General features: G+C 48.6%; 1 protein-coding gene across 1 annotated transcript in view; it reads right to left on the bottom strand.

The window, feature by feature from the left end:
- MAP3K9 (mitogen-activated protein kinase kinase kinase 9) overlaps window positions 1–13,376 on the bottom strand; it is a 412,289-nt gene extending 398,913 nt beyond the window's left edge. Inside the window, exon 1 of the mRNA XM_085627122.1 lies at window positions 11,681–13,376. Within this exon, the coding sequence (XP_085483248.1) occupies window positions 11,681–12,257 (577 nt within the window). The 5' untranslated portion in view covers window positions 12,258–13,376. The remainder of the gene's footprint in view (window positions 1–11,680) is intronic.
- Window positions 13,377–15,246: the final 1,870 nt, after the last annotated feature.

Genomic DNA, 15,246 nt, shown 5'->3' with positions numbered 1-15,246 from the left:
TTCTACCCCCCCACTCCCTCCCCCCCCCCCCCGCTGGTGGAGCTGCGAGCTCGCCTCGTTGTTCAATCGGGCCACGCGAGCCTGTCGCAGGTGTCATGTGGATGCTGTGGTGACGTCATCTATACCATGTGCAGGGATCTCTGCGGTGCTGTGGTGAGGACGCTTTGTACCCCCCGAGCCCCCAGCTGGGAGTAGTGACCAGAGTGGTTTATTTGCATTAAACAGCTGTGTCCCTTGGCGGTGTGGAACTTCGACGCTCCCCCACATTTCGCTCTGGTGCCCATTTTGTGCTTGGTGGCCCGGCCATATAAACAGGAGAAGACTTCCCTTGTCGAACACTGGGCCTGTGAGGTGGGTTAATTGGTACCTTATCAGAACTGTGCAACATTTTAGCCCCCTTGTGACGTTCTGGGGACCCATTTTCTCTGGACTACATCGTACAAGGGGCTGGCACAACACTCTCTAACCCACGGGGTCCTTTAGTGTCTGCCATGACGAGGGATTGGCCGGGTGGGGGGGTTGTCCTAGCAAAGCACGATGGATAAGTTCACCGGCCCTGGGGCCTCTGCAGTGGCGTCTGGGGGGGCGCCTGGTGATGTGTCTGATAACGCTGCCCTCCTGGCCGCCATCACCCAGTCGAGGGATACCCTGGATGCCAAAATTGGAGCAGTAGGATCTGACGTCATGCTGTTGCACCAAGATCTTCGCAATGCAGTGGCACGGATAACGGAGACGGAAACGAGGATCTCTGGAGTGGAGGATGTGGTGGAGACCTTACAGAAGCGGGTGGCCTCCCTGGAGACGGTCCAACGTGGGCTGGCATCCCGGGTGGAGGACGCGGAAGGGAGGGCACGCTGCAACAATCTTTGCTTTGTTGGATTCCCGAAGGGATGCAAGGAGGGTGGTATGGAGCGGTTCCTCACCCAGTGGCTTGAGAGTTGGCTCCCTCCGGGGTCATTGTCTGCGTGCTTTGTGGTGGAGCGCGTTCATAGGGTGCTGACCCAGAAGCCCCCTCCTGGCGCTCGCCGAGGCCTGTTATTGCGAAGTTACTTAATTATCACGACAGGGACATTATCCTGAAACAGACTAGGGCCCAGGAACCACTTCTGGTTAATAACGCCCTATTCCGATATTCCCGGACTATACTAAGCTGGTTCAGCAACTACGGCAATCCTTTATGGCAGCAAAGGCCGTCTCCGAGAGCTCAAGCTCCCCTATGCCCTGCTATACCCTGCCAGACTGCGGGTGGTTTATCGATCCCACACCCATTTTTTCGATTCACCAGAGGAGGTCTTTCACTGGACGGACGAGACTGTGCGTCTGCGTCCACACACCCCGCCCCGGATAGATTCAGACTCTTCGTCGAATGAGATGATGCGCAAACAACGCACGCAGAAGGGGAAAAGGAACAGGCACTCCAGGTCCAGACAAAGATCTTTGTTGTGTAATGCCTCATCCGGATGTATGACGTTACAACGCACACTATTACAACGCATGCACTTACAACGCATTTTTTACAACGCATAATCCATTACAACGCATGACATTACAACGCATGACACTACAACGCATTTTTAAAAAATACCTTTACAACGCACTACCATTACAACGCATACTACCTTTACAACGCATACCATTACAACGCATAATATTAAATTACATTTAAGGTAAGTATTAGATAGTATAGGGGTAAAAATTACTATTCTAACTCCAGGGGGTGCAACAGTAGGGTAAGTGTTGGATAGTGTAGGGGTAAAAATTACTATTCTAACTCCAGGGGGTGCAACAGTAGGGTAAGTGTTGGATAGTGTAGGGGTAAAAATTACTATTCTAACTCCAGGGGGTGCAACAGTAGGGAAAGTGTTGGATAGTATAGGGGTAAAAATTACTATTCTAACTCCAGGGGGTGCATCAGTAGGGTAAGTGTTGGATAGTATAGGGGTAAAAATTACTATTCTAACTCCAGGGGGTGCATCAGTAGGGAAAGTGTTGGATAGTATAGGGGTAAAAATTACTATTCTAACTCCAGGGGGTGCATCAGTAGGGTAAGTGTTGGATAGTATAGGGGTAAAAATTACTATTCTAACTCCAGGGGGTGCATCAGTAGGGTAAGTGTTGGATAGTATAGGGGTAAAAATTACTATTCTAACTCCAGGGGGTGCATCAGTAGGGTAAGTGTTGGATAGTATAGGGGTAAAAATTACTATTCTAACTCCAGGGGGTGCATCAGTAGGGTAAGTGTTGGATAGTATAGGGGTAAAAATTACTATTCTAACTCCAGGGGGTGCATCAGTAGGGTAAGTGTTGGATAGTATAGGGGTAAAAATTACTATTCTAACTCCAGGGGGTGCATCAGTAGGGTAAGTGTTGGATAGTATAGGGGTAAAAATTACTATTCTAACTCCAGGGGGTGCATCAGTAGGGTAAGTGTTGGATAGTATAGGGGTAAAAATTACTATTCTAACTCCAGGGGGTGCATCAGTAGGGTAAGTGTTGGATAGTATAGGGGTAAAAATTACTATTCTAACTCCAGGGGGTGCATCAGTAGGGTAAGTGTTGGATAGTATAGTGTAATATTATGCGTTGTAATGGTATGCGTTGTAATGGTAGTATGCGTTGTAATGGAATGCGTTGTAAAGGTAGTTTTTAAAAATGCGTTGTAGTGTCATGCGTTGTAATATCATGCGTTGTAATGGATTATGCGTTGTAAAAAATGCGTTGTAATGGTAGTGCGTTGTAAAAGTTGCGTTGTAAAGGTTGTTCCCCGCCTCATCCCGGTCGGCGTCGGCTCAGCACTTACCCACCACTTTGCACTGACTTATGGGGAATGTTGTATTTAATTAATTTCTTGTTCTGTTTGCCTTGACCGGGGAAGCACGATTGAGGGCCGTTACCCCTGCAGTACATCTGCGGACGGGGAAAGGGCCAGCTGACAATGGGTTGTAAGTTGTGGATCCATTGGCGGGCGGACGGGGGACCCCCCGTTGGGGTCTGTCATGTACACTCGCCGCGACAGATACTTCATTGTTTTTGATGTATTGGGTGGGGGGGTATGTTGTTGGTTTGGTTGGGGGTGGGGGGTCGTTGCTCGATTGCACTAGCATACATTGCTTCAGAGTCATCTTGTCCATTTCACATGGTCTTGCCTGGTTCGCACCTATTTTTCGCACTGCCTCATGGCGGACCCCCTTAGCGATAGGCGGGATCCCTCGGGGACCCTTCAAATAATGTGTTGGAATGTTCGGGGGCGCTTGACAAAATCAAGCATGGCGCGATACTTAAACAGGCGAAGCGCGCACACGCAGACATCCTCCTACCACAGGAAACGCATCTTATGGGGAATAAGGCTTTCTGTTTTCAACGCTTTTGATACGTACACGTTTTTCACTCCGGATCTGTAAGGAGATCCCGGGGTGTTGCAATCCTGATACATAGAAGAGTCCATACACACACGTGAAGGTATGGAGGGATACACAGGGCAGGTATCTATTGATGATAGGGACGGAACCCATAGTTTTGGGAAGTGTTTATGTCCCACCGCCCCTTTCCTGGGGCATGGTTCAAAAGCTCATGACACTGCTGACGGACATACATGATGGGTTAATGGTTGTGGGGGGAGACTGGAATGATGTATTGGACCTGGTTGGGGATCGTTGGTGGTTGGGTGACCCGTCGGCCACGGGGGGGCCTACGAAGCTGCATGCACTGGTGTCGGGTCTGGATTGGATAGACCCCTGGCGTCCCCTACATGGGACAGCACAGGGTTACACATACTTGTCGGCCGTCCATGGCTCCTTCTCCCGCCTTGATTACATCTTCGTCCCTGTGCCCTGGAGCACAGGGTGGTTGCCGCCGATATTTTCCCGCGTGGACTCTCGGATCACTCACCGATCGCTCTTACATTAAGTATGGGTCAAGCACAGCAGCCATTTCGGTGGCGTCTCTCGGCATGGAACCTCCAGAGGGAGGACTATAGAGAACACATGGGAGGAGACATCGACCAATTTTTGTCAATTAATGAGGGGACGGTGGAGGGTGCTGATTGTCTGTGGGAAGCAATGAAGCCCACACTTCGAGGAGTGGATATCTCATATTGCGCAGCAGCCCGCAGATTGCGTAGGGAGACTCTGGTTCAGGCGGAGGCTAAGCTTCTGGCATTGGAATCCCGCAGCAGGGATGGCGCTGACCACCGCGCCCGCCGCCAACTTCTTTTGACACAGCAGGAATATGCACATATTCTGCTTGATGAAGCCCGACAGGCGTGGCTGGCGACTCACCATAGAATTTATCAGTAGGGTGACAAATCCAGCAAGTTGTTACATAGGTTGTACCAGTGGTCGTTGTACTCCCAGAGCCTGCCGGGTGTCTTAGGCCCAGATGGGTCTGCTCTCACCGACCCCTCTATGATTGCTGACAGCTTTGCCATGTATTATGCGGACCTCTATGCCCCTAGGGAGTGCCTCCCCAAAGCGATGGTGGGTCGATTTCTCGACGATCTACCACCCAAGACCCTCTCTGACGAGGTGCGTGAGGAGCTGGATCTCCTGCTCACCGAGGAGGAGCTAGGTGCGGCGCTGGGTGAGACGCAGCCTGGAAAGGCCCCGAGGCCGAATGGCTTCCCATGCAAGTTTTTTAAACGTTACTTTCTGCGATTGGGACCTCATTTCCGTAGAGTGGTTGAGGAGGCCAGGGAGCGGGGTTGCATGCCTCAAGACTGGCGGCACGCGGAGATTGTAGTATTCCACAAGCCGGGAAGACCCCCTGAACAACATGCATCCTATCGCCCTATATCCCTCCTTAATGTGGAGGCCAAGGTGTTGGCCAATCGCCTCCGTGCCCATATTACATCTTTAGTGCATCCCGACCAGGCCGGGTTTATACCCCATCGGGCGACCCGCCACAATATAAGGCGCGCACATGTTGCCGTGGCAACTGTCCAGGAGTTGGGGGAGCGGGCAGCGCTATTACTTGCTGATATAGACAGAGCCTTTGACTCCCTAAGCTGGGTATATTTATTTTCACTTCTCAGTAGATTAAACTTTGGACCACGATTCCTGTCCTACCTGACCCTTCTCTATACTGACCTGACGGCGTCCGTACGAGTGGCGGGCGCCGTTTCCCCCTCATTCTCTATTGGTCGGGGCAATAAGCAGGGTTGTCCGCTGTCCCCTTATTTGTTTGCGCTGGCTATGGAACCTCTGGCGTCCTGGGTGCGCATCGACGTCCAAGTTACTGGACTGGAATGGGCGATGGGCCTATCGGATCGCATTGCCTTATATGCGGATGATGTACTCTTTTTTCTTACCAATATCGATAAGACAGGACCGCGTCTACTACGTATTATGCGAATATTTGGGGAGACGTCGGGTCTGTTCATGAACCCTCGTAAATCTACACTGTGGGTCCTGGGGGGAGCAGCGGGCCCCTGTCCCTGGGCCTCCTCCGTTCAAGTAGCCATAGGGGGTTGAAGTAACTGGGAGTGTTTTTATCTGATTCTCCGATCATCTCTTGGGAACGGAATCTGGCCCCTGTATGGGAGGGGGTGCAGGAAGATTTTAAAACTTGGTACCACCTGCCTCTTTCAATATACGGCCGATCGGCCATTTTTAAAATGGTGTCCCTACCCCGCCTCCTGCATTAACTACAAAACCATCCCTATCCGATTTCCCCCGGGTCGTTCAAATGTGTCAATACAGCCTTGGGTCAGTTTCAATGGGCTGGCGGAATGGCGAGAGTAGCTCTGCGGACTTGCTTCCAGTCCACATATTGCGGGGGATTGACAACCTCTGATATCCTATCTTATTATCTGTCCTCCCATCTTCTGGTCCTCAATGAGTGGTGGTATGGCGATAGGGCCGACCCAGCCTGTGCGGTCGAGAGGCGTTGTATGGGGGATAACACTCTACACACTATATTATACTCCGCGCCGCTGGGCAACTCCCTACCACCGGCTATGAAACTGATATTTCAAATATGGCGACAGGCGTTGCGAAGGACAGGGTGGTGGAATAGGTTGACCCGGGAGACTCCCCTTTGGTCGAATGGGCATCTACCGCAACTGGCAATGTTGTCCGGTTTTCGGAGCTGGGACCGCATTGGCATCTCTACTCTCAGAGACGTCATGCGGGGACCAGTTCTTTTTTTTTTTTTTTACGGAGGAATTAATATCTTATTTTTATTTTATCATAGGGAACAATCAATTACCCTATCATCAGTACAAAATCCTATACGAATATATTGTCAAGGTTAATTCAAAACACACATATGCCATGGGACCAATCTTTGAACATAAATCATTCATAAGCACAATGACATACAAAAATACATATATATAACCATAGCAACACAAACAATTATGAACTGAACTCTACATTGCCAATACCCAAAATGTTTTGATAAGTAGTGTTTGCGCACTTATTATGGGTGATACACTCAGAGGTAGTCTTTTAAGCACATGAGGTATAACACCTCTATACCCTTTACTCTATTTTGCCTTAACAATTAAGTTACACTTTTTTTTTAATAGAGACTCCTCTACAAAAAATTGTCAACGTGGACGCGTTTCAGCCTTCAATTTCTTCTTGGCCTCCTCAGGGCAAGGGCAATGAAACCAGTCTAAATAAATCCATAAAATATACGTATATTAACATACGCATCTATCCCATTAATTATACAGAGCATGCTGGGTCTCTATTCTGCTACAAAAAGAATAGTGCACCGCAAGGCCAACCAAAAAGGTGAAAAATTATGAAAAAGATCAGAATATGGACCCAATCCATGTTAAAAGAACCAGTGAGGAGCATGTGACAAAAGAAATAGCTACCATTCAGTCTGCCAGCATGACTCAGAAATGCAGGACGCAATGCGTGCACCCATAAAAACCATACTTGGAAAACCAGAATTGGTGAATGGCCAAAATGCATCACACTCACATGTCGATATTGTGTGTCGGTCAATCACCTATAAATGATAAACAATGCGGGCTGATATAGTGGGGACCAGTTCTTAAGTCCTTTCAGGAGCTACAGAAGGACTTCCACATGCCTAAAACCCAATTTTTTTCCGGTATTTACAGCTCCGGCATGCCATAACTCCTTACATTGAGGGGTTGGGGTCCCTGGCTGAGGTATTTATGGGAGATCTCCACGACCACAAGATTTCTAAGATCTATCAGTCCCTGGTTATCCATAGTTCCCCCACACTACAGCGACTTCGGAAGGCTTGGGAGGGAGACATAGGCCCACTGAAGGAGGAGGACTGGGTGGAGGCCTTGGCCTCCCCGCGAGGGTCATCTATCGCCGTAAGTCTTCGTCTCATTCAGTTTAAATATCTCAACCGGGTCTATTTCACCAGGGTCAGGCTCTGGAGCGAGGGATTGGTGGCCTCCCCGGTGTGTCTTCGATGCCAACATGAGGAGGGTACCTTGCTCAACACAATCTGGCAATGTACCGTTTTGGCGCGATTTTGGCAAGGAGTCTTGTCGTGCCTATCCGAAGTACTCGGCTGGGACCTCCCTAGTTCTCCAAACTTGGTCCTGCTGCATGTTATGGAGGATGTAGGGGGTAACATATACAAACACCATTTGATGTTATTAGGGTTCACCTTGGCTAAGAGAGATATTGCTAAAGCTTGGAAGGCTCCGAGAGAGCGCCCTCGGTGTCTGTGTGGAAAAATAGCATGGATTTCTGCATGAGGCTGGAAATCCCCATCTTTGCGGCCAGGGGATGCCCGCTTAAACATTATAAAATATGGAGGCGATGGGCAGAATATCGCGGCCTGGAGTTGGAACCGGTTTCAGCGACCGGGCCCGCGGACTTGGTGACCCTCCCCCCGTAATTGACATGCAACATTGTTTTTTAGTTACAGGTACAGTGTGTCTGGATGAACGAGATTGTTAAAATATGGTGCTGTTTTAGGGTAGGCGCGAGTGCCACGGGTGGGTTTAGGGGTTTGTTTCTTTGATTTTTTGTTTGCTAAATATTTCAACTGTATTGCTCTTCACTCGTCCTCTACTTTAGTTGAAATTGTCAAAGTTAATTCACTGTCCATTCTGTATGCATGATTTGCTGGGTTACAGTGCTCTGCAATATATTGGTTGTTTGACAAATAAAAATGTTATTAAAAAAAAGAAAACTGCCACGAATGGGAAACTGAAGCATAGACCTGAAAAATTTCTGTTATCAATTTGTTCTGCTGTTTTACACAAGCGCAAACTCGACCCAAAGGTATTGGTCCACCAGTTACATTCCGGTCGGAAAGCAGCAAAAATAAATGCACGCATTGGCAAAGTGGGCAGGGGAATGGGAGGGGGCAGAAGAAATAGTACCTGCATCGCAGCGGACGGGCACTAATCAAGAGGAATTCATCTATACTTGGCCAGTGCTTCTCAGCTAAGAACAGAACTGACGTATCGGCTGTGCAAACCAGTTAGGAGGCAGCAAAGAAGTGCAAAACTGGATTAAAACCTATGGTAAGAAGCAGGTGGGATCGAAGTCCTTTTACTGAATACAGCATGTCTTGCAGGCAACGCATGCGTGCTGCCTATGCATGACCTAAAAAGGCTATCCACATCTCTTACCAAAAGTGGTATTTTGAGCCAAACCTAAATAAGCCATACAAATGCTAAATGGCACGAATCTCACAATTCATTAGTCACTATCAAGTCTCATTTTCACTGCCTGCCCACCTCATGTGAATAACATACTCGATTTCCAATTGCCTTTCTCATCACTTGTATGCAACACCTATCCCCTCACTGACTTCAAGGGCAGCCACAGGCTGTCTCACATCACTCTCCTGCACACCTCTCCATCTTCTCATCATTCATCCCTAATACTAAACTATCTGAGAAATTCACCTGGACATTCATCTGTACTACCCTACATCATTCACTTAGACCATGACATTTCCTCAGCAATCATTCTTTCACCACAGTCCCTCAGGAGTCACCTGAACAACACATACCCTCAACATGCAGCTCCACCACCAAATCTCCTAAGCGTGTATCTGCATCGTAGTCTATCTCCTCAAATTCTTCTCTAGCCCACGCCTCACCTTCCTTCAACTCTACGACCGAATCTTTTTACATTCCACCTTTACCACCTCCTTCACATTACACCTTATACATCATCAACTCATCATTCAACTGTACCACACAACTCCACTCACCTGTACTGTGACATATCTTTCTCTGTCTCTAACATCCCACCTCAAACAGTTCACAATTTCCACCACAATCATATCACAAACCTGTCCCACAGCATCACATCACCCTTCACATGTGCCATTCTATCTCCTCAATGTTCACCTCCGGTACCCCATCTCTATTTTCACCTATAAGACGTGATCCCCTTAAAATTAACCTCTACCAACCACATAATTTTTCACCTGTGAGCTCCATAGCAATATTTACGTTTATCGCCCAGCTCCTTCGCATTTGCCAGTACTGCCTCTCTCGCAGACAAACAGCACAACCCCATCGACCTGCAGCACCTCCCTCCACCATACCCTGAAACCACCTCACTCTTGACCTTCAGCAACCCCTGAATCTCATCTCGCTGATAATGAGTTGATGTGAATCATCTGAATCTCCATAACACTGAGAAGCATCCCTCTTTGTGTCCATCAATATCTCCTTGCCATTGGCTTGCCCATCAGCTACCTAACTACTGACGTGCAAGTACCCCGTCACCTATGACCTGCAGCATTCCTCCCCGTCATCTCTTTACTCAGGACCTTAAGTGCAGTGGGTCCTGTGGGGTGCCATAAGTGGAGTAATTAAAAAACTACTTTGATTCGAGTCCCAACTGGGCCTATGCCAATGTCATTAGCCTTACTGACAAACACCCCAATCCATTTCTCAACAATGTCTGTAAACACCCTTAAATGAATCCATGTAAACAGTGAGTCCCTATTTACAGTTCACATTTTAATTCACCCTGCATTGATTAGTTCCATTTTCCAAATGTTTATTTTGGTAGTACTTTTTCTTGCACCATGTGCCTTCTATGTAGTGCTTTGTGTGCACTGAGTTCAGTTTATGGGTTGGTGTTCATGCCGGGCATGGCTTTGAACTCAAGGGTTGAGGCTAGAGGTAGTGTGGGTTTCTCACAGTGCCTGTCACTGGGTCATAAAAGTATTCAGGGATTATGCTCGCACAATCCTTGGCTTTTTCTGCAGAGTGCACAGAACGATGGTCACATATGTGCCAATCATAGTTACCATTTTTGTGAATGGGTGTGTGAAGGAAGTACACTCCGGTGTTAAAACATTGACAGTGCCAAGGGAAAACACTGTATTTGTAGATGAGAAGAGTGTGAGAGAGAGCACTGTGGAAGGGAGTGAAGCAAAGTACATGTAGAAATACAAAGTGAAAAGACAGTGATGGAAGACGAAATAGATGATGTGTCAGCCATGCACACTGAGGATTTCAAAAGGGTGAAGTTAGAAAAATGGATTAATTGGCTAACAGTGGAAAGTGCTGTGACTGACAAATGGGACCAGTTGGGAAACTAAAGACCACTGCTCCTTCCACAGACTGTAGTGATATTGAATTCCCAGTCTCATATATTCATAACTGAAACATTTTCAATTCTAATTATTCACAATATTATTGTTATTCCTCATGTATCCGATACTAATAACAAAGAATGGCAAAGCCAATAAGCCTGGCTTGTTTTATACGTACGTGTTTGCTCTTTGTGATATGTCTGGATGCATTAACAGAAAACTCACACAAATGCACACATATATTGGTCAGGTGGCAGGCTGTGTGAGGCACAGGAGTTTAGTTCACATGTATTAAGCGGCACACCTAATTGCGAAGGTCACACCTCTTGAAAAGATTTCAGTTACACATCTCTGATCACGCCCTTTTAGAGACCCCCTGCCTTTTTCATCCCACTGAACGCACTGCCTTTCCTACTGACCCACTGCATCAGTGACCCACAGCACCCCACCTCCTTACCACAAGCCTGCAACACCCACTCTCCGCCACAGAGATGCAAAACACCATCTCTCCTCAGCAAATGTCCTGCCTCGGAATTGACCCGACCGTGCCCCACCACTTCTTCACCAACAACCCCCTTAGGGAGTGTTTACCTGCAGCACCGTTTGCCACACAATAACGGACCCCTCCTCTTTTCGTCATTGCTTCCCCTCTCCTCACGGTTGATCTGCAGGGCCCTGCCAGGGGCGTAGCTTGGTCAGTAAGATTAGGGGTGTGGGGGCCTTCAGATTTTCCAACAATCACGCTGCCTTATAATATTAAAATACATTATACGACAAGGAGGGTGCATGAAATGGGCTAAAGGGGCAGTGGAAAGGGAGACGAATATGGATTGATAGGGGTACGAAGTGAAAGAAAAAAAATCAACATTTGTGAAGACTTTCAAAACAGAGAGGGAGCGTGTATGTGCTTTTTTTGTCTGAGTGTGTGTTAAAATTGCTGCTGAAACCGGACAGACACTTCAGCGTAGTAGACTGTACCCAACTATCTACCATAAAATACATTTATTAGGGGGGTGTAACACCCCAAACCCCCTCCCCCATAGCTACGCCCTTGGACCCCCCTACCCCGTCCGTAAGCCTCCCCCCACCCCCTCCCTGCTCAGCATTGACCTGCAGCAGGATTCACACCGCTCCCCTCCCCCACACACTGTGCCCCGTCCCCTTTCCTCACCGTTGACCCGCAGAGCCGGTGTACGGTAGCAGGTCCGATCCTGCCCCCCATGGCCCCGGATCTTTCCGGACAGGCCCTCGCCGATGCTCACGTAGTTGCTGGGGAAGATGCCCACCCGCTCGTCGATCCTGCCGGTCCACCAGCCCTCGTCGCCGGACACCTGCGAGTCCTTGGACAGCACCTGCACGGCGTCTCCCAGCCGCAGCGTCAGCTCGTCCTCGGCGCTCGCCTCGTACTCGAACACAGCGGTCCAGAGGGATGTGAACCCGGGTGGAGAGAAGGGCTGGGCCCCCGGCTCCCCATCCTCCCGGCACCCCGAGCGGGCCCTGCCATCCGCATCCTCCTCCTCGTCCTCTGCGGCAGCCAGCACCTCGCTAACGGGGCCCGGGGGCGACCTGCAGCCGACATGGTGCAAGAGGGACCTGAAGGGCTCCATGGAAGTGATCCATATGGGGGGCCTAGGGCGTCCAGTGCGTGCACTCAAAGATCCGTCGGCGAGAAGTGCTCCCCGATGCACTACTGGTCCATAGTGCAGAGCAGTGAGGCCTGTGCGTGCACAGAGGGAACCATAGTGCATACAGGGGTTCCTGTGTTCTAGGGTCCTGTGTATACACTTAGCGGTGCAAAGGGGTTCTTCTGCATGCACCCTGGGTCTCCTGTGCACGCACTCAGTGGTCCATAGTGAAGAGCGTTGATGCCTTTGTTTGCATTGAAGGATCCATAGTGGATAGGGGGCTCCTGTGCATACACTCAGCGGTCCATAGGGGTGAGAAGGGGGTTACGCACATACACCCCTGGTCTCCTGTTCGTGCACTCAGTGTTCAATGGCTTAAAGGGGGCTAGGGTTCCTGTGCATGCAATCAGAGGTTCATAGAGGTGAGAACCGGTTCCTCTGCATGCACCCTTGGTCTCATGTTTATGCACTCACAGGTCCATAGGGGAGAGGGGGCTTCTGTGCATGCACTCAGTTGTCCGTAGAGATGAGAGGTGTTCCTGTGCATGCCTCCTGGGTCTCCTGAGCGCGCACTCACTGGCCCATAGTGAAGCGAGTCAAAGCATTTACTTGCAGTAAAGCATAGTGGAGAGGGTGATCCTGTGCATGCACTCGCCGGCCCTAAGAAGTGAGAGGGGGTTCCTGCACATGGGTCTCCCGTGTTTGCGTTCAGTGGTCCACAGAGCCGAGAGGGTGGCTTCTGTGCATTTACTCAGTGGTCCGTGGGGGTGGTTCCTGTGCTTGCACGCTTTGGTCCAGGTGAGCGGAAACGCCTGTGCGTGTAGCCCAGGTCTTCTGTGCACACACTCACTGTGCATAGTGCAGAGGGTGCTGTAATCCGCATGCACTCACTGACCCAAAGGGATTAGATGGGGTCCTGCGTAGGCAAAGAATGGTCCATGGGTCCACGTGCAAGCTCCCAGTCGTCTCTAAGGGTCAGAGACGAGTCCATCCGGAGAATGCACTGACTGAAACAGACGAGACGGGTGTCCTGTGCGTAAACACAATTATCCAAAGGGCGTCTGTGGAGATGGGGCACCGTGTGCCCGCGCCTGCCTCCGCAACGCAAGTAGAGATTGGAGGGGGTGTTACGGGTAGCTCAGAGCAGAGACAGCCCCAGATGCTTCAGTTTGTGAGGTGGGGAAGCGATCCTGATCGAAGCGTTTTTAAGCTGCATCCTGATGCTGCAGTATCCCATCCATAGGAGCCTGACTCTAGATAGCAGGGTTGAGCAGGTCAGAGAGGGGGAGAACCGTAATGCTGCAGCTGTTAGGCCATCTATTGGTTGGCAGTGCCATCTGTCAAAATGCCGCAGGCCTATGATTGGATACTTTTCTTTCTCCCCACCCCTCTTGCCAGTGTCCCGCCCAGTCTTTTTTATGGCTGGAGCTTAGATTTGCTGATGTCTGAATCAGCGACAAGTGCAAGGTGCTGCTCACCTCATTGGTCAGCCAGAAGGTCCGGGATTGGATGGGGGACCTGTCTGTTCACAGAAAAGTTCCGCCCATGTCCCTTCAGCATGCTTCTATGCCTGTGCCATCCTCGCTGGGAGCTAACGCTGGCCACTAGCGGTAGTGCCCTATCGAAACACGAGGAGGCACCACAGTAATTTTACCCCTCCGATCTTCAAAAAATCTACTATTTACAGCACCCACCTACCGCAGTTGTGGATATTATAAAACACTACACAAAAATCAAGCTAGTAGGTTGATTTTGAAAGAGGTTAGCTGTCTAAAAGGCTGTTACTTCCGTCACAAAAATTTGCAGCTCAAAAAGTAGTTTTTAAAGCAGAAAATAAATCACAATTTGTATTATTTTCATTGATCATTACATCTAAAAAAAACCCTTTTATTTATGTGTCTACGGTTATCATTGCACACATTGTCGCGGAAACATAATAATAAAATATAATATGATAACAGTGTATTGACTGATTGTTGTGATTCGAACTATTTTATCCTAATCATTCATTCATTCATTTATTTCTTTATTTCGGTCACTTGTACCATAAAAGAATTGGAAGCAATATAAAATTTACAGGTAATAAAACAGTTATTTACAGACAATTGACCAGAGTATGAACCAAATCATTCAGTTGATAATAACTTAATACATTGATTACGACTGTGCCACATTACTGTTAAAAATTTTGCAACTGCAAATACAATTGGGGCCGACAAGTCTTTCTTTAAAATCCTATATGCGGGAAGGTACCGTCTAAAGCCCAAATTTTTGAGTAATGGAACTTACCAATAGTTCCTTGCTCTTCTGTATGCTGGACAAAAGAATATAATATGCAAGTCGGACTCTCTCTGGTAGGCACAAGCTGGACATTGTAATGAAGTCTCGAGACTTGTCCAGCGAGCAGTATATGCTTTAAGAGGAAGGGTGCTGTACCGCCATTACATAAAGAGCTTCCTTGTGAGCTGAGGGCCTATATTATCGTATACCAGCTCTAGATGGTATGAGTCTTTGGACCCCAAAAATATTCCCGTTAAAGACCTCTCCTCTACATTTTTGGTTTGTGCACGTAAATGGTGCTCATAATAAGCCTTGGAGAGAGACTTTCGTGAAGTTCTGGGGCAAATATTTTCAGGATCAAACCATAAGTTCTGTCTGCCTAATGCCTCGCATATTTGTTTGATGTAACTGAGCCATGGGATTTGTACATGGTTAGCAAGTCGCATAATTTCCTGTAGCTCAGCTCTGTAGTTGGACAATTCAGGCGTGGACCAAAGTTTTCGCCAATACAATAGTAGTTTGAGGCCCAACTCTTCTGCAATTGGTCTAAGGCCTAGATCAAGTCTAAGGGGAAGGAGCGGGGTACTAGCCGGGAGACCTGTCAGTTGCCTGAGAAAATTAATCTCGGTGACCTGCATGGTCTGGGTGGCAGTATGCCCCCATAATTCGGCTCCATAGGTCACTGCCCCCTTTGCCTGAATTCTATAGATTTGTAGGCGAGGGGAAAGTGGCTGAAAGGTCAATCCTCGAGTCATCCTTGATATACCACCTATCATTTGAGTCAATTTTAAATTTGCCCTAATGCAGTGGGAGTCCCAAGTCAAAGACTGAT

This window comes from Triturus cristatus, chromosome 9, assembly GCF_964204655.1.
Source record: "Triturus cristatus chromosome 9, aTriCri1.1, whole genome shotgun sequence".
Classification (NCBI taxonomy): Eukaryota; Metazoa; Chordata; class Amphibia; order Caudata; family Salamandridae; genus Triturus; species Triturus cristatus.
Note: the sequence above shows the minus strand (reverse complement) of the source record. Positions and strands in the feature narration are given on the sequence as shown.